The sequence below is a fragment of the Puma concolor genome, chromosome D2 (assembly GCF_028749965.1).
Source record: "Puma concolor isolate L17-30 chromosome D2, mPumCon1.1.hap2, whole genome shotgun sequence".
Taxonomy (NCBI): Eukaryota; Metazoa; Chordata; class Mammalia; order Carnivora; family Felidae; genus Puma; species Puma concolor.
Window position 1 is genome coordinate 20698013 of NC_141677.1, and position 24178 is coordinate 20722190.

Consider the following 24178-nt stretch of genomic DNA (forward strand, 5'->3'; position numbering starts at 1 on the left):
ATATATATGCATCTGATACTGGAGCTTCAAAATCTATGAAGCAAAATTTGAAAGAACTGAGGGGAGAAATAGACAAATCTATAGTCAGTTGGAGATTTTTATCATTCTTCTTGGTAATTGGAAGAACTGGACAAAAATTACTAAGGACAAAGAAGATTTGACCTGATTGATAGTTCTTCAAGTCTGTACCCAACACTTGCAAAAGTTACATTTTTTGCAAGTGTATATGGAATGTTCTCCCAGTGGGGGCATGAAATAAGAATCACCTTCAAAAGATTGAATATTACAGAGTATATTCTCTGACCACAACAACTTAGAAATTAGTAACAATATGATGTCTAGAAAAGCCTAAATATTTAGAAATTAAACCATACTACACTGTATGTTGATTAACTTGAATTTAAATTAAAAACAACAACAACAAAACAAAACATTATAACTCCAAATAACACATAGAAAGGTTGAAGAAGAGCACAAGTGAAAACTAAAAATTATCCAACCACTTTGGAAAACTTTTTGGTGGTTTCTTATATACATATATACTATTGTCTCCTTTTTTTCCATAACATATACACTGTTCTATCACCCAGCAATTCCAATCCTAAGATTTTGTCCTAGAGAAATGTCAACAATTTGTCTATAAAACAAGATGTACATGAATATTCATAGCAGCTTTATTTATAATAAATCCAAACTGGAAACAACCCAAATGTTCATCAACCTGAGACAGGAGAAAAAAAAATTAGTATATTCATGCCATAAATATTACTCAGCAATGAAAAAGAATGAACTGCTGATCATATAACATGGGAAAACCTCAAAAACATTATGTAAGCTTAAAAATTAAAACAGTAGAGTATGTATTGTATTTTTCTATGCACATGACATTGAAAAACAGACAAAACTAATCTATGGTGATAGAAATCAGAAAAGTGGTTCCCTATGGGACCAGAAGGGGTGTCGAGGGAATTTTCTGAAGTGATAGAAGTGTTTTATGTCTTGATTGTGATGTTGTTATACAGGTATATTCACTTGTCAAAACTCATAAAATTGTACACTTAGATGTATGTGTCTCACTGTGTGTAAATTTTAACTCATTTTTGAAAAGATATTTTTCCATATATTCCTAGAATTCATGTTCTACTGAGATAATCAGTCATGAATAAGATAAGTGATATCCCTAAATTGCAAATATGTTGCATCTGGAAGTAAAAGAATAATATAAATATTAATAAAACCACCTCAGTGAATAGAGGTAGAAGAGGATCTCATAAAGCATGTATCATTTGAAATGGATCTTGAAGGTTGTGTAGCAGTTTTTCAGGTGAATGGTGGGAGGTCATTCTATGCAGACAGAATGCATTGTGCAAAGGCACATGACATTGACTATAGAGTGTAAGCTAAAGATGGAAAGGAGGGGTTCAAGGACAAATTGCAGTGGGCATTTTGGAGTAAGCTGAAGCATTGGGCTTCCATAACACAAACCTATAGAGGTTTTAAAGCAATGGAATGATATGATTAATGTGTCTTTTAGTAGTATGTAGGATATCCTGGAATAGGAAGAAATTGATGCCAATGTCCTGGACTCTCAATGCCTTTTGAATGAAATTGCTCTGAGCATATCCCCTGCTTGAGTGTGTATTTTAGTTATCTGTCAAATGATGATCAGGACTGTACACTGAATGACCCTAAAGGTTTTCTCTGGGTTTCCTTGCAATGAGCTACCTGCAACTAGTGCTTCTCCATAGTGGTAGCATCTAAACATAGCCTCACTTCTGACATGGTACCCAAATGCTATCAGCTTGGGAGAGCAACTTCCCAAAGTAACTGGTGACCAATTCCAGATTGTTTCTCCCTTATTTACAAGGACACTACCATACTTTCCCTATAAAAAGGAAGAGTAATATGGGGGTAGGATCCCACTTTCTAAAGCACAAAAATGGTACATCAAAATAGCCCAAATATATCTCTCTTCAGGATGAGATCTTGCTGGTGTGTTTCAGAAGTCTCTTTGTCCAAAAATATTTCAAACTCTACACACCTGATTGGACCAGGGGTAGGTCAACCCATACGTTGTTCACTAGCTGACAATTCATAGCCTAGAGTAACAAGGTGATTTGTATCATTGACATTCTTCCTTTTGGGGCAATGAAATAGGGAGTACTAAAAGGCACTTGACCATTTAGCAGCAGGAGCAGTTTTTGGAAGAGTGTCAAAAAGTGAGTGTCAAAAAGTGCAAATCCAAGCCAAGTATAATAGAAGCTAAGAAGGAGCTGAAAAAAGGAGAATGGGCCAATGTGCAGAGAGAATGGAGACCCCAGGAAAGGGAAAGTAAGAGTACTCAGCCTCCATACCTGTCTTAGGTTTTTTTTTTGGGGGGGGGCGAGGTTACATGGAGGAATTCCAAATTAACTTTAAAGTCCCATAAATTATTTCTATCATTTTTCCACTAGCCTATTCCCTTGGACATTTTCCTTTAAGTTACATGAGTAGAATTCTGTTCTTTACTCTTTGTAAGCCTTTAGAATGCTATGGTAGCTATTGTTTTGGGCTTCCTGAAAAGCTTTCCACCACTCTTACCTTGTAGTAAAAGAGTCTGATCCCTGGCCACAGGGAAGAAAGGTGGACTTCTAAAATAGGCTTTTAGAAATATAAGACTGAAACTGGAGTGAGAGTTTGGGCTGGAAAGAGATCATCATCATATAGATAAAAACAAGGAAGTAATTTTTTTCTATTAGTTTTTATTTTAATTCTAGTTAGTTAACATACAATGTTATCTTAGTTTCAGATGTACAATATAGTGAATCAATACTTCCATATATCACCATATGTTCATGATGACAGGTGCACACCTTAATCCCCATCACCTATTTAACCCATCCCCCTACACACCTCCCCTCTGGTAACTATCAATTTGTTGTCTATAATTAAGAGTCTGTTTCTTGATTTTTTTCCCTCTCTCTCTGTCTTATTTTTCCCTTTGCTTATTTGTTTTGTTTCTTAAATTCTACATGAGTGGAATTATATGGTATTCATTTTCTCTGACTGACTTATTTTGCTTAGCATTATACTCTCTCGCTCCATCCATGTCATTGCAAATGGCAACATTTCATTCTTTTTTATGGCTGAATAATATTCCACTGTGTGTGTGTGTGTGTGTGTGTGTGTGTGTGTGTGTGTGTGTGTAATCACCTCTTCTTTATCCATTCGTCAATTAATGGATATGTGGGCTGCTTCCATGTCTTGGCTATTGTAAATAATGCTGCTATAAACATAGGGGTGCATGTATCCCTTTGAATTAGTGTTCATGTATTCTTTGGGCAAAAATACCCAGTAGTGCAATTAATAGATCATAAGGTAGTTCTATTTTTAACTTTTTGAGGAACCTCCATACTGTTTTCCACAGTGGCTGCACCAGTTTGCAGTGCAAAAGGGTTCCCCTTTCTCTGTATCCTTACCAACATCTGTTGTTTCTTGTTTCTTTGTTGTTTCTTGTATTTTTGATTTTAGCCATCCTGACAGGTATAAGTTGATGCCTCATTGTAGTTTGGATTTGCATTTCCCTAATGATGAGTGATGTTGAGCATCTTTCATGTACTGTTGGCCATCTGGATGTCTTCTTTGGAGAAATGTCTGTTCATGTCTTCGGCTCACTTTTAATTGGATTATTTGTGTGTGTGTTGAGTTTTATAACTTCTCTATATATTTGGATACTAACTTTTTATCGAATAAGTCATTTGCAAATGCCTTCTCCCATTCTGTATGTTGCCTTTTAATTTTGGTGATTGTTTCCTTTGCTGTGCAGAAACTTTTTATTTTGATATAGTCTCAATGGTTTATTTTTGCTTTTGTTTCCCTTGCTTCAGGGGACATAACTAGAAAAAAGTTACTACAGCCAATGTCAAAGAGGTTACTGCCTGTGTTCTAGGACTTTTAGGGCTTCATGTCTCACATTTAGGTCTTTCATCCATTTTGAATTTATTTTTGTGTATAGTGTAAAAAAGTGGTCCAGTTTCATTCTTTTGCATGTTGCTATCCAGTTTTCCCAATACCATTTGGTGAAGAGACTGTCATTTTCCCATTGGATATTCTTTCCTGCTTTGTCAAAGATTAATTGACCATATAACTGTGGTTTATTTCTGGATTTTCTATTCTGTAGTATTGACCTGTGTGTCTTTTTTTGTACCAGTACCATACTGTTTTGACTACTATAGCTTCAAGTAATACAACTTGAAGCCCAGAATTGTGCTGCCTCCAGCTTTGCTTTTCTTTTTTTTTTTTTTTAATTTTTTTTTCAACGTTTATTTATTTTTGGGACAGAGAGAGACAGAGCATGAACGGGGGAGGGGCAGAGAGAGAGGGAGACACAGAATCGGAAACAGGCTCCAGGCTCTGAGCCATCAGCCCAGAGCCCGACGCGGGGCTCGAACTCACGGACCGCGAGATCGTGACCTGGCTGAAGTCGAACGCTTAACCGACTGCGCCACCCAGGCGCCCCTGCTTTTCTTTTTTAAGTTTGCTTTGGCTATTCAAGTTTTTTTGTTGGTTTCATATACATTTTAGGATTGTTTGTTCTAGCTCTCTGAAAAAAAAATGCTGTTTGAATTTTGATAGGGATTGCATTAAATGTACAGATTGCTTTGTATTGCAAAGTAAGGTTTTTAAGTTTATTTTGAGAAAGCGAGAGAGAGAGAGAGACAGAGAGAGGGAGAGAGAAAATTCTAAGAAGGCTCTATGCTGACAGCATAGATGTGGGGCTCGACCTCACAAACCATGAAATCATGACCTGAGCCAAAATCAAGAGCCCCACGCTTCACCAAATGAGCCACCCAGGTGCTCCCTGAAGGGAAGTAATTTTTATAGAAAACTTCCAACATATTAGGTACTGGCACATTATATATATCAATACCAATTAATTTTGATACATCCAAGGATGTATTGACAGAGGAGGGAACTGAGGTTTAAAGAGTTTAAAGTGGCTTAGCCACTGTCATGCAATGGGTAGGGGTCAGAGTGATCAGTCTACAAAGCCCATGCCCCTCCATCAACCCTGGGGTGCCTCCCAGTTTATGGGAGTTCAGGAGGTCTATCTTCTAGGAAGATATTAATGATGAGATCAAGACTTGGAATTCTGGGGCACTCTAGCTCTTGAGAAGAGGAGCTAGCCAAAGAACAGGGAAAGACCCACCATGGTGCTATGGGTGTGGGTGAGTACTTTGAAAAGCAAAAGGGTGTTCAGCCGTCAAATGGTTCAAAAACATCAGGAAGGATGAGGAGTGAATTGGATCTGGTAATTAGAAGCTCAAGTGTGACCTTGGTGAAAACCAATTCTGCTGGTGCTGAAAGTAGAAGCCAAGTTTAAAATTTTTTTTTAATGTTTATTTATTATTGAGAAACAGAGACTGAGCATGAGCATGGGAGGGGCAGAGAGAAGGGGAGACACAGAATCTGAAGTAGGCTCCAGGCTCTAAGCTGTCTGCACAGAGCCGGACCAGGGGCTCCAACTCACAAATCCTCACAAACCTGAGATCATGACCTGAGCTGGAAGTCAGACGCTTAACTGATTTAGCCACCAGGCGCCCCAGTATAAGCCAGGTTTTAATGAGCACACAAGTTCATAAGAATTGAAGGAGTGAGGAGTGTCAGTAGACCGTATTGAGTATGGGCTGTGACAACAAGGTTAGGAGCCAATAGTGATGGCATACCTCAGAATTTGGAATTCCAAGGAGGAGCAGGCATGAGGGATTAGCAGTGGATAGAGCAGGATAGAGTGGGCGCCTTTCGAAATAGGAACTAAGGAGGTAAGAAAGGAGTCATAATTGGTAGGTCTGTGCATGTGTGAGAAATTTGGGCAGTTTATACGGTTGAAAGTGAAATCTACAAAAGTAAAAATAAAGGATCAGCTGCAGCACATATTGGAAACCCCTGTAAGCTTACAAATTCCTAATTTGTTATCCCTCTTTTACAGATTCGGTACTTCAGGTTCAGTAACTTGATCAAAATCAAATTGCAAAGACCAACTCATGACCGCGAAGTTCTTAACTAGGTTGAAGTCAGCAGTAACGACCTCGCCAGCGGCCGGCGGCCCGGGACACGGCTGGAACTACACTTCCCAGTGTGCCAGGCTGGGCGGGGCGCGAGCGGGGAGGGCGCAGGCTCCTTCCCAGAAGCAGAAGCGGAAACAAAAGAGTCTCGCCGGCGTCCCCTCCCGCACACTCGCGCACACTCGCGCTCGGGCGCACTCGGAGCAGGCACCGGCTGCCGGAGCGAGTTGGCGAGCAGCGAGCCGGGGACCTGCGGGGTTGATCCAGCCGAGCGGAGAGCGAACAGAGCCCACGACGACCCTACGTCCCCGAACCCTGCAGCCGTCCCCAACCGGCCGGTGTCCCCGCCGCCCTCCCTGACCCATGGCGCTGAAGAGGATTCAGAAAGTGAGTGCGGAGGCCAGGCCTGGAGCGGCGGGGTGCGCTTCGGCTCCCTGTCCACACTCACCAGGGCGATGGTCCCGAAAGACGCGCTGAGAGGGCACGAGATGGGAGGGTGGGCGGGGATCCGGCCAGAGATGCCGGCCCGGCCAGAGGGCACTGGATAGGTGAGGTGGGAGCAGGTCCCCGGTGGCCGGAGGTGTTTGGAGGCGGGGGCCCCGCTGCGGGCTCGCGCAGGAGCTGAGCCGGGAGCCCTAGGGTGGAGATCCTTCTCGGGCTTCAGACCTTCCCGAAATCTGTGCCTCACGGTCACGACTGGATTTTGCCCTATACCGGTCTAGTTTTGGCCCCTGTCATGCTGTTTCTTAAGCGCGTTCTCTTATGTTCTTGCTTCCCCGGGCTCCGGGAGAGGGCAAGGAAGGTGTGGTGGGCCTGCAGCCTTTCTCCTCGGTACTGTGGGTTTGTTCTTTTTCTCCTCTGCGGTTGGCTCCTGCTCAGATCCCCGAACGGGCTGGAAAAGCCCATTTGGGGCCCAGAAGCCAGGAGAAGCCTCTTTGCCTCTTCTATTTTGGTACCTCTTCTGCTGCCACTTCAGGTCACATAGCTGTAGTGAAAACATAGTTGCTGATACACAACAAGATGACCTCCTGGCTGTGATTCATCGTGAGTCAAGCCAAACAGGTTTTTTACCCGTTATGATAAACTTACATGTAAAGTTCGAAACACAAAGAAACTGCCACAGTTTAAGTTGTTTGATGCTTTGACACATGAGTATAGAATGAAGAAGAAATGTGTATGTTCATTCGACAAATATTTATCCATTCCAACTCTGTGTAAGGAATTATCTTCTCTTGCATAATACTGTATTTATTGCTACTGTTTCAGATGTGGACATCCCACAAAATTGGGGTTGGGGCATTTTTTTTCTGTTCAATTTTATTTTTTGTTGGGTTATTGGTCTGTTCACTGACACAAGTTTTAAAAAGGTTTTATAGCTATAGTTTATGTGGAGAACACTGAGAATTTATATCTTAAATGGGGAATGTTTCAGCAAGTTAAGCCAACAACAGACAGCATGCCTTGTAAATAATTTTAGAAGAAATCAGTGCTACAGAAAATTTTTATTAGGTTTTTCAGGCATGAAGTGATAGAGATATATATACATTGTGCTGTCATCTTCTAGTACAGAGGACAGCAACTTTCAGGTCCAGACTTTTTTGTTGTTCAAACACTGAATCTGTAAAATACTGTGTTTGTGTGTGTGCGTGTGCCATTTGAGGGTCTTTCACTATAAAACTAACATCATTAAAACTAACTAATTAACTTTCACTATAAAAGCTAACACTCCACATCTATTGATTAATGTTTTCTGATTTGAAGATAATGCAATTATACATTCAAAATTATCCTAGTTTTGAAGCCCTAATCAGCATCTTTGCCATGCCTTGTATACTTACAAATGATGATGTAATACTGGCTTACATTTGAATTAAACAACACACATGTTCCAAGGAAGTTTTAAAATTCCATTTCCTCCTTTCCTACTTGTGACAATTCTTCATAAGACTTTGCATATACCATTGCTTTTAAATAATGTAGAATTTGTCCACAGCAAGTAGACAAAGAAAATGGACACTATTTGTGAATACTTTACTGGGCAGTTGTCAGTCACCATGCTGAACCAATGTATTTGGCTTATATTTAGAATATGGAATACACCCAAATCATATTTTTAATTTATAACAGAGTTGCCTGGTAAAAAATAAAATCACATAAAATTGATGTTAGGCCTGTAACAAATTGATATTTTGGAGAATAAATTGGGGATCACATAATGTTGCATCTCTATGTGTCAGTCTTTGGCTTTCCTTTTTTGTTATCAGAAAAGTTGACTTGCACAAATCTCCCTTTCCACTAGTCACATGTTCCATTCCCTCAAACTTTAAGGGGTGTTATTTTGTTTGATTTCCCACTTTTCTTACTTTTCACACCTTGATTAGAAACCAGTTCCAGGTAAGGTGTGCTGTTTGCCTTATGAACAGTAACAAAGCCTTTTTTTTTATATCATCAGTATATAAATTTATATTTGAATCTTGGCATGTTCCAACCAAAGAAGATGAATGTTAACTTTTGGCCTTTCTCTGTAAGTGTATGAAAATAACACTATCCAATACCTTCCAGGTCATTGGGTTGTGATTTTCCTTTCCTAAAGTGGCAGACCTTAAAGTTGTGTAGAACTACTGAGAACTCTGCATTTTGGAGTTGAATGGAGGGTAGGGGCAGCTTCAGAATAGCTTTGGAACTGCTTCTAGGGTAGCGTATTAGAAATAACTGTGGGACGTTTTCAGACTGTCCCCACTGTTGTAAATGGAAAGATGTTGAATCCCTTAGATAGGCTGGGGTGGAAAGAAGGTTGAGGATTATTATTCACAGAAGGAACCTGAGGCCAGGAGTGAAGGAATGCTTTGTTTAAGTTAATCTCTGAAGAAGTGACTTGAGAATGTTGAAAAAGTCATGACTTCACATTTCTTTACCTCATGTGAAAAGATTAAAGATGGTTGAATTAAAATTGTATGTATATACGAAGCATGTAGATATCAATGCTTAAAATATATTTTTATAGTAAAGTATGCTAAATGACTTAATACTCTTATTTAGACATCCAGTGCCAGTTTGCATTTCAGCTCATAAATTTACACACCCATGCCCTATTTTTTGATACAGTAGAAGATGTTATCACAGTCACCTAAATCACTAAAGGGAGAAAGTTTGGACAAAGTCTGAGGAAAGATACCTAAGATATATTTGAAAAAAGAGGATAGTTTTTTAGCTGGGCATCTATTATTTTCTAGAATTATTTCTAAGTGTTTCTCTTATCAATACTATGTTTAATCCTTGATAAGCTTTTGTTGGAAATCACTTTTAAAATTATGAATGTTATGTCATAATACTGCATGTTTTGAAAACCAGAAGAAAAACAGGAGATCCTAATATAGTCATTATTATCATCTTAGTATATTTTTTTCTAGATTTTTTTTATTTGATAAATTGAAGTTATGATCATCATACTATCATGATATGATATTATTGCTTTTTTGGTCTTTTGAAAAGTGAAACAAAGAAGTTTTGTTTTGCAAATATAGCAACACAGATAACTACTCCTTAGTGTATAGTTCTATCCTCAAAATGGAATATTTGCTTTTTTAATAGTAATTTGACTTAAACTTCTTATGTAAGAAGATTAAAATACAACTTTATAAATGTTTTGAGCTGCTGAATTTTTTTATTTGTACAATTCCACAATATACTCTTTATATCAGTCTGGGAGAGCTTAGGATACTTAAAAAAACAACCAAACCCTTTGTGGATAGAGCATCAAAGAGAAGAAGATCTGTTTTTTTATTTCTCGCTCTGTGACTTACTAGTCTGTTTCCCTATCCATATAATGATACTGTAGCTAAGTACAACCAGCATGTAATATATAATGATTACTCTGTGATAGATGCTGTTCTAAGTGTTTGACATATATTAATTGATTTAACCATTAGTGAATCCAAGAAGTTGAAATAATTATTATCCCTGTTTTGCAGATGATGCAGCAGAGGCACAGAAAGTTGAGTAATGTATTGAGAATCACATATCTAATAAGTGGCAGTGCTAGGGTTCAAAACCAGGCAGTTGGCTTCAGATTCCATGCTATTAACCATTTTAGTACATGGCTTTTCTTATCCAAATGGACTTATATCTATTGTATTTAAATTGATAGACATATAGAGTCAAGTGAGTTTATGGTCATGATTTGCAAACTGGACTATTCTATACATATGTAAAGTGGTATTTAAACTTTGGCATATTTAATCATTTTCAGTGATGCATCACACTGTGTTGTGCATTTTAAATCTCTGGTCTCAAGTAACATATGCTGAATCATTTAACATGGTAAATGAGTAATATAACTTTGTTTATTCTTGTTCTATCACTTAAAATTTTTCTCCTCCAAAGGGATTTAGAATAATTGTTTGGAATTTATAAATATTCTGTCAAAGTATCATTTCATTGTGAAGTTTTCATTTGAGAAAACTATTTATGAACTGATACAGCTGTTTAGTCCCTCTAGTGGCTTTGAGTAGCAGTCGACTGTTCAGATGACACAAATATGTTAGGAAGACTTGCAGATTACAAGATTAGGTCTAGGACTCCAGATTCTTTCAGTAAAGAAGGATACAACTTTGGGGCACCAGGGTGGCTCAATCTGTTAAGCATCCACTTTGGCTCAGGTCATGATCTCACAGTTCGTGGGTTTGAACTCCACGTCAGGGTCTGAGCTAGAAGCTCAGAGCCTGGAGCCTGCTTTGGATTCTGTCTCCCTCTCTCTGCCCCTCCCCCACTCATGTTCTGTCTCTGTCTCTCAAAAATAAATAAACGTTAAAAAAAAGGATATAATTTTAACAAAAATTTTAGAAAGGAAGAACACAGTATTTATGCTTCTTGGTAGATGAAGTGGTTTTCCTTGAGATGAAAGGAAGAAAGTGTTCTTTTTCTAAAAAGCCACAATGTCAGTTTTTTTGGCTTCTAAATCTTTGCAATTAAGCTCAATCTTCCTTTTACCCTGGGTATCATGTATTTTTCTTTCTTAATCACAACAAAAGTGTAAAAAAAACAAGATAACCTATTATAGGTAAAGAGTTCTGAGGTCCTTCTCTGTGGAAATAAATAGCATAGATCTAAATGAAGCTGTTTATGCCTATTTTAGGAAGCCAAACACATATTATAAAAACCAAGTTAGCAGGATGTGGGATTGCCCCCACTAAAGCAGAGTAGCATCCTTACATGCTTTAGTTCCCTGAAATACACATAGAAAGCATATTTAATGAGTGCTACTAATCAAAATAATAAGCCTGATACTTTCCATCAAACTGAATTAATGGTTGTCTATGACGTATTAGCTCTCCTGTCTTCCCACCTTCTTTTTAACAGTGGGTGAACTGATATTACATTAATTAAAAACAGGTATTGAGATACTTGTCCTGTCTCCTCTTAACCTTGTGATGCTGGAATAAAAGATGCTAGAATATACAATCCAGAGTTTCAGGGATTTGGAGGGATCCTCAGGCTACCTCAGAACATCTGTCTGAAGGCAAAACAGGTTCTATTTCTAGCCACTCTTGGTCAAGATGGCCTCTGAAAAGCTGAACTTTTTCTGCATTTAATTGGTTCTGGGATGAATTTGAAGGTTCTGTTAAACACATTACACAGTATTAGAGGCTACTATGTTCTGGAGTTGTCCTTTGTATGGGGAGGAAGCTACCATCCTGAAGCTTAGTTTAGTGCTACCCATCGTGTTTCTGGATGTTTCCTCCACTGCTCTCTATTCATATTATTCTGTTTTTTGTTTTGTTTTGTTTTGTGGCTCTTTCCCTTCAGTGTACCACATTGCTTATTAGATGCCTAGTATCCTTTCGGATTTATGAAAACCTTTCCAACAGGGATAAGGTTGGTGTGTTGCTTCCTTCTCTTTAAACTTACTTAGTAGTGCAAACAATCTGAGGATTCTCAGTGCAAATGACTACCTCCTTATGTGAGGGGAGTCTGGATTTTGTTTAGAGGGAACCAAAAAGACCTGATGGCCTGTGCTCATTGTTCTTCTCTAAACCAGTAAAATTCTGGCCTGTGTTTTTGCTTCCCCTAAATTTTGATGTGTTGTATTTTCATTTAGTTAAAAATATTTCCTAATTTCCCATTTGATTCTTCAACCCTTGAGTTATTTAGAAGTATATTATTTATTCTCCCAATACTTGTGATTTTACAGATAGTTTTCTTCTCTTTTCGGTCTTTTTTTTTTTTTTTTTTTTTTTTATGTTTATTATTGAGAGAAACAGAGCCTGCATGGGAGGGGCAGACAGAGACAGGGACAGAGGATCTGAAGTGGGCTTCCCTCTGACAGCAGAGCCCAAGGTAGGGCTCAGAATGACGAACTGCCAGGACCTGACCTGAGCTGAAGTCAGACCCTTAACCTACTGAGCCACCCAGGCGCCCCCAGATAGCTTTCTGTTATTGATTCTGAGTTAATTCCGTTATGAACAAAGAAATTGTTATTTGACTCCTTTTCAATATTTGGGATTTGTTTTATAGTGATGCCCTTCAGATGCCCAACATAGCTTTTGAATGAAAATATTTAATGAATTCCAGACTTCATTTTGCCAGTTTCTGGTTGGTGTCTGTAGAGCCTAGCTTATTTCTAAGGAATGAATGCCAAACCTTCCCGATGTCTTCTTGCACTTTTATGAGCTTCCAGAACAGGAGTGATGAAACCAATTTAGTGGGTCATAAACATCATTTTAAAAAATGGAATAGAAAATGGAATATTAATGCTTTAGGTATAGTAAGAGTGGTAGTGTTTCATGAAACTTTTTTTTTTAATTATATATTTGTGCCTGTGCCCTGTGCCTGTGTGTATGTGTGCTAGGTTGTACTATATGTATCATATTTTTCTTGTTATGAATTGCTGTAAGAAAAGTATGAAAATGATTGTTCAATAGCATAAGATCCTTAGGTAAAATTAATATTATCAGAAATATATGCCACACATTCGTATGTGTGTATATATAGAGAGAGCAAATGGACATACATACACATAGAAACACATATACATATATATGTATATATATATTCACATATACAGTATAAAGTACTGTAGCCTTGGAAACCATTCTATTTGCTACAAACCGCCAATGCTCATTGTTTTCTACTAAAAGTTGTAGCATTTGTGATATATAACCACAGTATTCAAGAATAGTGCTGAGTGATACTGATTAATTGATTTACTATGCAAATACTTATTAAGTACCTGCTGTATAACAGTTATTTGGGATAGAACTGTAAGAAGTGATACATAATAAATATTTGGCAAATATTGAAAGATATGTTGGTCTTTTAAGTAGTTTTTAAGAAATAGGCTGCTAGCTTTTATTCTTTCATTTTTTTTCTTTCTTTTTTTCCTGAAGCACCTTTCTTGGTTACTATGAAGTAAATAGTAACTTTTGATAATGTAGCATTGAAAATGCTCTATGTTGCATGTTACATTATGTGTTAGAATTGTATTATGCATTTTGAAAAGTTGTCTGTAATTTTTTATCATGTTTTTCTTGCCTCTCAGAGTATCTTTAAACAAAAACACTCCTCAAAGCTTATGGAGTAGTGTTCATTTCTATAACCTTTTGTAAAATTAGAGTTCCTGGGAAAAGATAAAAAGAATCCCTTTTCATTTCCTCACTTGTCACACTTTTGTGTTTCTTGAGTGTGGCTGAAACTGTACAAATGGCCTTAATTCAAGTACCAGAGTATTGTTGGCTCCAATATTGATTGAGAATAATGGGCTGTAGTTACTGTAGCCTTGAGGTGAGTATTGTTTCAGGGTGGGGAGAGTGCTGGAGTAGAAATCAGATGGTCTGAGCCTTTGTTCTAACTTTGGCTTTATGACCTTGGCCAAGATACTCATAGTCTTTATTTTCTTTATCTAGAAATGATGCATTGAACTAGATCATTTCCATGGTCCTTTCTGATTTATAATGAGTCTTTGAAGATGTCTTACTCTTTGATTAAAAAGCAGTTATTTGTGATGCAAATAAGATATATTTCTGTTTTTGTACCAGTATCATAACAAGCTTTTCTAATTCCATTTAGCTTCCATCTGTTTCACAGGTATCTTTAAAGTATAGAGATCGTTTTATCCACATATTTAGAAAACTGCCTTATACAGCTACCTTCCATGTAGTAGATTTTTTTGGATTCTAGTTAATGCATTTATGGAGCACCTTCTGTATATAAGGCATATACAAAATGAAATAAGGAGATACATGGAAAAGTGATGTATAGCTAGCATGAACCTAAGAAATTTAAAACTATTAATAGTGAGAAAGATACCATAATTATTAGGTAGACTTATGAAAGTACAATAAGGAAAATGTAACGTATTTGAACAGAAAGAGAGTTGAAGGTGGGAGAGACCAAATTTATTTAGGGAAGATCAGGAAAAATATTATGCAGATGGAATTAGATATAGGTTTGGAAGAATGGGTAGCATTTTAAAAGATGAGGTTCATAAAGGAAGGTACAGAAATGAAAGCACCAGAAAGTACTTGTCTTGTTTAGGAAGGAACAGATAATCCTGCCTTTGGGAAGCATTTGGGGAATAGTAGACATACAAGTTCATACAGTGGAGGGCCTTGAAGACTCATCATGAGAAATGTGTACTTAATGCTTCAAATTTGGGAAAGTTTGGGAAGCCATTGAAGTTTTTTGAGTAAGGAAGTAACATTCTTAATCATATTCTTAGGTATCCATTCTTGCCCTCATAGAACATAGGATTGTTTACCATTTATAATTACAAATCTGATGAATGTCATAGTATAGAGTTCTCTGGGAATATAGCAGAGACCCTTTGAAGTGTTCAAGCAAAACCTTAAGAAAATGTGTTTAAGATGAGACTTTAAAGGTAAAAGGAAAGTAGGTAAAGTGAATGAGTGTGTGTGTGGTGGGGAGGTGCTTAGGAGTCTTCTATCTAAAAGGAAACAAGGGACAAAATAGCATTTGGGGGACTTTAAAGTTATGATTGGTATGGAGAACATTGGGGGAAAATGGTTGCAGAGAGGAGTCAGATGCTAGAAGGCCTGGTAATAAGCCATTTTAAGGATTTATAAATTTTATGTTAAAGCTAATGAAAAATATTGAAAGGGTTCAACTTGGTACTTTGAGAAGATGATTTTAACTACAGTGTCTTGGTAGAGAAATAGGACAAGTCAGTTAACCCACTACACTTGTTTAAGTGAGATCCAAAGAGGGTCTGAGCTAGGATGGTGGCAGAAGACATTTGGAAAGAGGGTTATATGAGAAACCCTGGCCTTTTTGAGTTGGTCTCACCCACCCATGCCTACTTGGCCTTTCAGATCAGATCTCTAAAGCTCGGTGGTCAAGGCAGTCTCTTCAGACCCCTACTACCCAATTTGTTCTCAGATACTTTAATAGTGTCTCCCTGATTTGAACCTTTGGCTTCTTATGCTGAAATGTCTCATCTTGCTCTTCTCAGACTTTTTTTGTCCATTGGACCTCAGTTTTTTATATTCTGGGACCCTTTCAGTGGGAGGGATTTGGACTGAAGGAGAATCTGAACAACTTGTACTGATTAATATGAGGGATGGGAGAGTAGGGTGGGATATGATGAAGGAATCAGATGGTGATTCTAAAGTTCAGAGTTTGGATTACTGGAAAAAGTATATTTTTATCATAATACTTCATAAAGAAGACTGAAATACAGTTTTTACTGGGATATCTTAGATTTATCTGAGATGCATTTTTATTTATGTAATTCCTGTGATGGAAATATATGTAAAGGAGGTGACTGGGAGTCTTCTCTTTAAGAGGAAGCTATGTTTTAAACTACAGGCAAGATAATATTGTGGGAAATTGAAAGTCATTATGACTGCTGTAGAAATCACTGGGAAAAAGTGGTTGCAGATCTGAGATATTGGGTAGATGATGTCCCTAATCTTGACCTCAAACATTTATTCCAAATTATGCTCTTTATAACTCTGGTTCAATAAATACTATTTTGATGTAACAAAGTCAGTAGCATAACTGCTTTCTTCATCTTTTTTTGTGCGGAATTTGGCTGCATTATTATTATTGATTGATTGACTGATTTTTTTAATAAATAGCCTTTACCAGAGATATCTGATCCAGAGACAGTGAAGCAGCTAGGACCATTGTGTTGAAATGAGTAGTTCCTATGACTTAATCAATTGGATGCCATCAGCGTTTTGAAGTCTTCCAGGAAAAATCTGCATGGTTAATAATAAAGCTGTCCTTTAATTCAAGAGTTTAAGGAGGTTCTGTATATGGAGACCTTTCTGACAATTGTTTGATATCTCTATTGAAATAGCTCTAGTCAGCTGGATAAGGAGACCAGAGTCTGAACTGTAAGCCTGTGAAATGTTTATTTACAGACAAATCAAATATAGCTCATATATCCCTTTAGAGACAACATCAAAAATACAATGTGGTAAGAATCACTGTCTTGTTTTAGGAGTTTTCAGGTAAAGATAGTTGTGTCACATGAATTAATTGCCTGTTGAGCCAGGGTTTATGAAATAATGTTTTCATATGCTTTGGGTTCAGTAATTTAGATTTTGGACTGTAAATCAGTCCCTATGAACAGGCTGTGCATTAATGTCCTTTACACACATCCAGTGGGGTATATATTGTATCTATTACAGAGATTTAGACCTTCTGAACATTGAAGCTAGAGAACAACCAAGCTTTTTCAGTCTGGTCAGCATAATTTTTTAGAGAATATTTACTGCATAGTGTCATATTAAGTTTGATGCTAAATTTAGACCTTCTGAACATTGAAGCTAGAGAACAACCAAGCTTTTTCAGTCTGGTCAGCATAATTTTTTAGAGAATATTTACTGCATAGTGTCATATTAAGTTTGATGGTAAATAAATAAGGCAGCTCTGACTTGTTAGCTTTCATTCTCCACTGTTCAGGTTGGACTGTTAGCCTTCTGGGAACTGAGAGATTAATGCAAGCCTCTCTTCTCTTAGATTCCCTTCTTTGTTTCCTTTTATTTGTTTACTTTCTTTGAATTAGGCTACCTCATCTACTTTTAGATTTTTAAATTCCCTAGAGGCAGGGACTGTGTCTAGGTTGGTTTTATGGAGAACACTCAGCATATTGTGGGGGTGTTATAAACGTGCCATCTGTGTCAATTTAAAATTCAGTTTCAGACCTCTTAGTACTTTCCTTTGTGTCTACTTGGTTATAGAAATCTGAACTGGAATAGAGGTGCTTAGCCATGTAAGGCTATATAAATCCATTAAGTACACATTTTTGTGGACGTATAATGCTTCTATAGTTCCAGTCAAAATCTGCCTTTCATATACAATATCTTATATTTTTATCTTTAAATTTAGATACCCTAATTAGTTTTTTTATTTGAATGTTAATCACATTGGAATAGAAAATTGCTTCACTGAAAGATTACTTTTGTCTGGAGCATCTTTCACCAGTTTGATGGTATTTATTGCCTGATCTGTGTTTAGGTATAAGGTTAGTTTGTTTTAAGCTTACTTTGTCTCATAGGAGAAGAAGGAAATTGGATCAACTATGTATTTCAATTTTAGATTTTAAAAGTCACTGGAAATGAAATTGGAAGATACACCCATACATTAGACACACACACACACACACACACACACACACACACACACACCACATAGTCTGTTGACTATAATGAATTTCTTTTCATATATGGATTCATAACTAGTCTCATTGTTTGATAGACATCTGTTAACATTAGAAGATTTCTACATATTTCTGTTAGGTATATACCTGACAGTAAACTTGCTGGGTCATTAAGTATTCCTGTGTTTACCTTTGGTAGTTAATGTCAAACTTTGCCTCATTCACCAGCAGCATGAGAGTTCCAGTTGCCTACCATCTTTGCCAACACTTAAATTTTTTCTGGCTTTTTCACTTTAACTATTCTGCTGGGTTTGTGGTGGCATCATCACATTTTGGTTTTAATTACATTTTTTGTTGATGCCTAATGAAGCCAAGCCCCTTCTCATATATGTATTGGCTGTTTGGATAGTCTTGTCTTGTCTTGTCTTTTCCTTTCCTTTCCTTTTCTCTTCTCTTTTTTCTTCCTTCCTTCCTCCCTCCTTTCCTCTTTCTTTCTTTCTTTCTTTCTTTCTTTCTTTCTTTCTTTCTTTCTTTGTCTCTTTTATAAAGTGCCTATTCGAATCTGTCTTTTAAAAATTGATGTGTAGATGGGGCGCCTGGGTGGCGCAGTCGGTTAAGCGTCCGACTTCAGCCAGGTCACGATCTCGCGGTCCGTGAGTTCGAGCCCCGCGTCGGGCTCTGGGCTGATGGCTCAGAGCCTGGAGCCTGTTTCCGATTCTGTGTCTCCCTCTCTCTCTGCCCCTCCCCCGTTCATGCTCTGTCTCTCTCTGTCCCAAAAATAAATAAACGTTGAAAAAAAAATTAAAAAAATAAAAATTGTAGATAAAGATTTTACATATTCTGGATGTGGTTCTTTTGTCAGATATGTATATTACAAATATTTTCTTCTGTTTGATGGTTTGCTTGCCCTTTAATACTTTTAATGTGTCTTTCGATGAACAAATGTTCTTGATTTTAGTCCAGTCCAAATTTTTTATTTTTTCCCTTATGGGTAGTGCTCTTTGTTTGTGTCCTGCTTAAGAAGTTTCTGTCTCCTCCAAGGTCATGAAGACATTTTATGTTTCCTTTTAAAAGCATTATTTTATCTTTTAAATGTAAACCTATGATCTATTTAGAATTGACTTTTGGATATGGTTTGAAGTGGGAGAGGTCAAGGTTTATTTTTTTCCCGTATGGATACCCAGATGACCATCTATTGAAAAAATTTTTCTTTTCCTCCACTAGAATGCTGCTGACTTCACTTTTAATTTTTGAAGGCTAAGTTTGCCATTGTTTTCTTTCCATTTGAAATACATTGATAAAGTAAATACTCATGGTCCCACTCATATGTCAAACACCATCACTTTTGCTTCTACATCAAAAGTGCTATTTGTTTATCAGAAATAGTGATAATATCCTAAGTTGGGTTTAAAGGATATATTGTCCATTTCTTTCATGTGCAACTCTCTGCAATTAAACTTTATAGAGCCCTAGGGAGATACCACCCCATTAAAGTGTGTGAAAGATACCCCCTGGATTTGGCTTATGCCCTGTGTGGCAAAATGAGGCAGCCCTAACTGCTACTTGTAATAACTGGCTAATACAAAAACAAAATACATTAAGTTTTCTGTGCTGTAGCAATCCACCTTTTGCAAATAAGGGTTATTTTTATTTAAGTATAGTATTGTAGTGTGCCACAGGTTTAAAGGGGTAGAGTAGGAGATAGTCTTTGAGGTAGTATATGTGGCTTTCCCGAATTTACTAGATCATATAACCTTATTTATTAATGTTTCATACTTGTACTTATTTTTTATTTAAAAGGTAGTTAGTGTCAGTCCAGATATTCTATGCCAGTTCCTTACTAGATCACACTTCTGTCCTAGGAAGAAACTTTCTAAGATCCTTAGAATGTTCTAAACTTGAGTAAACACATTCAGAAGACGACTCTTGAGGTGTATGGCTACTCTTAACTGTATTTGCTTGTAGACAGAACCATTTTTAAGTTTCTAAGAATCTAGAGGCCCTCTTTATTATAGCTTTTAAACTGTGTCTTATGAAGTTATTTTTTTCCACAAATCAGTTCTCCTTGAATTTCATGCCTCAGATTAATCATCAACAAATATGCCTGACTGGTGACTTAGGAGGATTTTTATAAGCATCATAACCTGATATCATTAAGTCTTTAAAACATTGGGAGGGTAAAGGTGGGATAATAGTATAAAAACAGAATCATAATCCCTATTAGATAGGATGTGGAACTGCTTAATAAACGTTTGCTATAATTAGTCCACTGGTTAAATTAATCATGGGACAAAAAACAACAAAAACAAAAAACTCTGTCATTGCCACAAACTGCGACCCTATCCCTGGGCAGCTCTGTCACCAAGGATTGCCAGTGGTTGGAAGATACCTTACTTTGAGCCTGGTCAACTCAGCACAAACCCTCCTGTCAGAAAAGCAACCAAAAGCTGTATCCTGACATTAGGTCAGAAGCATCCTAAATAAACAATAAGGATGGAATATTTAGAGTTATGAGGTCTTCTAAACCAGAAAAAAAAACCCAAAAATTACTAATGAGAATTTTGTGTGTCTTTGGCTATTTTACTAGAATATCATACATTCTGTAAATTGAAAATAGTTGCAGCAGTAGCATGATTTTTTTTTATTTATATATGAAATTTATTGTCAAATTGGTTTCCATACAACACCCAGTGCTCATCCCAAAAGGTGCCCTCCTCAATACCCATCACCCACCTTCTCCTCCCTCCCACCCCCCATCAACCCTTAGTTTGTTCTCAGTTCTCAACAGTCTCTTATGCTTTGGCTCTCTCCCACTCTAACCTCTTTTTTTTTTTTTTCCTTCCCCTCCCCCATGGGTTCCTGTTAAGTTTCTCAGGATCCACATAAGAGTGAAACCATATGGTATCTGTCTTTCTCTGTATGGCTTATTTCACTTAGCATCACACTCTCCAGTTCCATCCACGTTGCTACAAAAGGCCATATTTCATTTTTTCTCATTGCCACATAGTATTCCATTGTGTATATAAACCACCATTTCTTTATCCATTCATCGGTTGATGGACATTTAGGCTCTTTCCATAATTTGGCTATTGTTGAGAGTGCTGCTATGAACATTGGGGTACAAGTGCCCCTATGCATCAGTACTCCTGTGTCCCTTGGATAAATTCCTAGCAGTGCTATTGCTGGGTCATAGGGTAGGTCTATTTTTAATTTTCTGAGGAACCTCCACACTGCTTTCCAGAGCGGCTGCACCAATTTGCATTCCCACCAACAGTGCAAGAGGGTTCCCGTTTCTCCACATCCTCTCCAGCATCTATAGTCTCTCGATTTGTTCATTTTGGCCACTCTGACTGGCGTGAGGTGATACCTGAGTGTGGTTTTGATTTGTATTTCCCTGATAAGGAGCGACGCTGAACATCTTTTCATGTGTCTGTTGGCCATCCGGATGTCTTCTTTAGAGAAGTGTCTATTCATGTTTTCTGCCCATTTCTTCACTGGGTTATTTGCTTTTCGGGTGTGGAGTTTGGTGAGCTCTTTGTAGATTTTGGATACTAGCCCTTTGTCCGATATGTCATTTGCAAATATCTTTTCCCATTCCGTTGGTTGCCTTTTAGTTTTGTTGGTTGTTTCCTTTGCTGTGCAGAAGCTTTTTATCTTCATAAGGTCCCAGTAATTCACTTTTGCTTTTAATTCCCTTGCCTTTGGGGATGTGTCGAGGAAGAGATTGCTACGGCTGAGGTCAGAGAGGTCTTTTCCTGCTTTCTCCTCTAAGGTTTTGATGGTTTCCTGTCTCACATTCAGGTCCTTTATCCATTTTGAGTTTATTTTTGTGAATGGTGTGAGAAAGTGGTCTAGTTTCAACCTTCTGCATGTTGCTGTCCAGTTCTCCCAGCACCATTTGTTAAAGAGACTGTCTTTTTTCCATTGGATGTGCTTTCCTGCTTTGTCAAAGATGAGTTGGCCATACGTTTGTGGGTCTAGTTCTGGGGTTTCTATTCTATTCCATTGGTCTATGTGTCTGTTTTTGTGCCAATACCATGCTGTCTTGATGATGACAGCTTTGTAGTAGAGGCTAAAGTCTGGGATTGTGATGCCTCCTGCTTTGGTCTTCTTCTTCAAAATTACTTTGGCTATTCGGGGCCTTTTGTGGTTCCATATGAATTTTAGGATGGCTTGTTCTAGTTTCGAGAAGAATGCTGGTGCAATTTTGATTGGGATTGCATTGAATGTGTAGATAGCTTTGGGTAGTATTGACATTTTGACAATATTTATTCTTCCAATCCATGAGCAGGGAATGTCTTTCCATTTCTTTAAATCTTCTTCAATTACCTTCATAAGCTTTCTGTAGTTTTCAGCATACAGATCCTTTACATCTTTGGTTAGATTTATTCCTAGGTATTTTATGCTTCTTGGTGCAATTGTGAATGGGATCAGTTTCTTTATTTGTCTTTCTGTTGCTTCATTGTTAGTGTATAAGAATGCAACTGATTTCTGTACATTGATTTTGTATCCTGCAACTTTGCTGAATTCATGTATCAGTTCTAGCAGACTTTTGGTGGAGTCTATCGGATTTTCCATGTATAATATCATGTCATCTGCAAAAAGCGAAAGCTTGACTTCATCTTTGCCAATTTTGATGCCTTTGATTTCCTTTTGTTGTCTGATTGCTGATGCTAGAACTTCCAGCACTATGTTAAACAACAGCGGTGAGAGTGGGCATCCCTGTCGTGTTCCTGATCTCAGGGAAAAAGCTCTCAGTTTTTCCCCGTTGAGGATGATGTTAGCTGTGGGCTTTTCATAAATGGCTTTTATGATCTTTAAATATGTTCCTTCTATCCCGACTTTCTCAAGGGTTTTTATTAAGAAAGGGTGCTGGATTTTGTCAGGGGCCTTTTCTGCATCGATTGACAGGATCATATGGTTCTTCTCTTTTTTTTTGTGAATGTGATGTATCACGTTGATTGATTTGCGAATGTTGAACCAGCCCTGCATCCCAGGAATGAATCCCACTTGATCATGGTGAATAATTCTTTTTATATGCCGTTGAATTCGATTTGCTAGTATCTTATTGAGAATTTTTGCATCCATATTCATCAGGGATATTGGCCTGTAGTTCTCTTTTTTTACTGGGTCTCTGTCTGGTTTGGGAATCAAAGTAATACTGGCTTCATAGAATGAGTCTGGAAGTTTTCCTTCCCTTTCTATTTCTTGGAATAGCTTGAGAAGGATAGGTATTATCTCTGCTTTAAACGTCTGGTAGAACTCCCCTGGGAAGCCAGCTGGTCCTGGACTCTTATTTGTTGGGAGATTTTTGATAACCGATTCAATTTCTTCGCTGGTGATGGGTCTGTTCAAGCTTTCTCTTTCCTCCTGATTGAGTTTTGGAAGAGTGTGCGTGTTTAGGAATTTGTCCATTTCTTCCAGGTTGTCCAATTTGTTGGCATATAATTTTTCATAGTATTCCCTGAGAATTATTTGTATCTCGGAGGGATTGGTTGTAATAATTCCATTTTCATTCCTGATTTTATCTATTTGGGTCATCTCCCTTTTCTTTTTGAGAAGCCTGGCTAGAGGTTTGTCAATTTTGTTTATTTTTTCAAAAAACCAACTCTTGGTTTCGTTGATCTGCTCTACAGTTTTTTTAGATTCTATATTGTTTATTTCTGCTCTGATCTTTATTATTTCTCTTCTTCTGCTGGGTTTAGGCTGCCTTTGCTGTTCTGCTTCTATTTCCTTTAGGTGTGCTGTTAGATTTTGTATTTGGGATTTTTCTTGTTTCTTGAGATAGGCCTGGATTGCAATGTATTTTCCTCTCAGGACTGCCTTCGCTGCATCCCAAAGCGTTTGGATTGTTGTATTTTCATTTTCGTTTGTTTCCATATATTTTTTAATTTCTTCTCTAATTGCCTGGTTGACCCACTCATTCGTTAGTAGGGTGTTCTTTAACCTCCATGCTTTGGGAGGTTTTCCAGACTTTTTTCTGTGGTTGATTTCAAGCTTCATAGCATTGTGGTCTGAAAGTATGCATGGTATGATTTCAATTCTTGTAAACTTATGAAGGGCTGTTTTGTGACCCAGTATATGATCTATCTTGGAGAATGTTCCATGTGCACTCGAGAAGAAAGTATATTCTGTTGCTTTGGGATGCAGAGTTCTAAATAGATCTGTCAAGTCCATCTGATCCAATGTCTCATTCAGGGCCCTTGTTTCTTTATTGACCGTGTGTCTAGATGATCTATCCATTTCTGTAAGTGGGGTGTTAAAGTCCCCTGCAATTACCACATTCTTCTCAATAAGGTTGCTTATGTTTATGAGTAATTGTTTTATATATTTGGGCGCTCCGGTATTCGGCGCATAGACATTTATAATTGTTAGCTCTTCCTGATGGATAGACCCTGTCACTATTATATAATGTCCTTCTTCATCTCTTGTTACAGCCTTTAATTTAAAGTCTAGTTTGTCTGATATAAGTATGGCTACTCCAGCTTTCTTTTTGGCTTCCAGTAGCATG

The 24178-nt window shown here is 37.6% G+C and overlaps 1 protein-coding gene across 2 annotated transcripts in view; it reads left to right on the forward strand.

The window, feature by feature from the left end:
• Positions 1 to 6182: 6182 nt before the first annotated feature.
• The window catches only part of UBE2D1 (ubiquitin conjugating enzyme E2 D1), a 35474-nt gene continuing 17478 nt past the window's right edge, over positions 6183 to 24178 (forward strand). For both annotated transcript variants that reach the window (XM_086679747.1, XM_025917938.2), the window contains exon 1: positions 6183 to 6431. Coding sequence is in view for 1 of the 2 variants with exons in the window: in XM_025917938.2 (XP_025773723.1) it covers positions 6408 to 6431 (24 nt within the window). In the remaining variant the exon portion in view is untranslated. The remainder of the gene's footprint in view (positions 6432 to 24178) is intronic.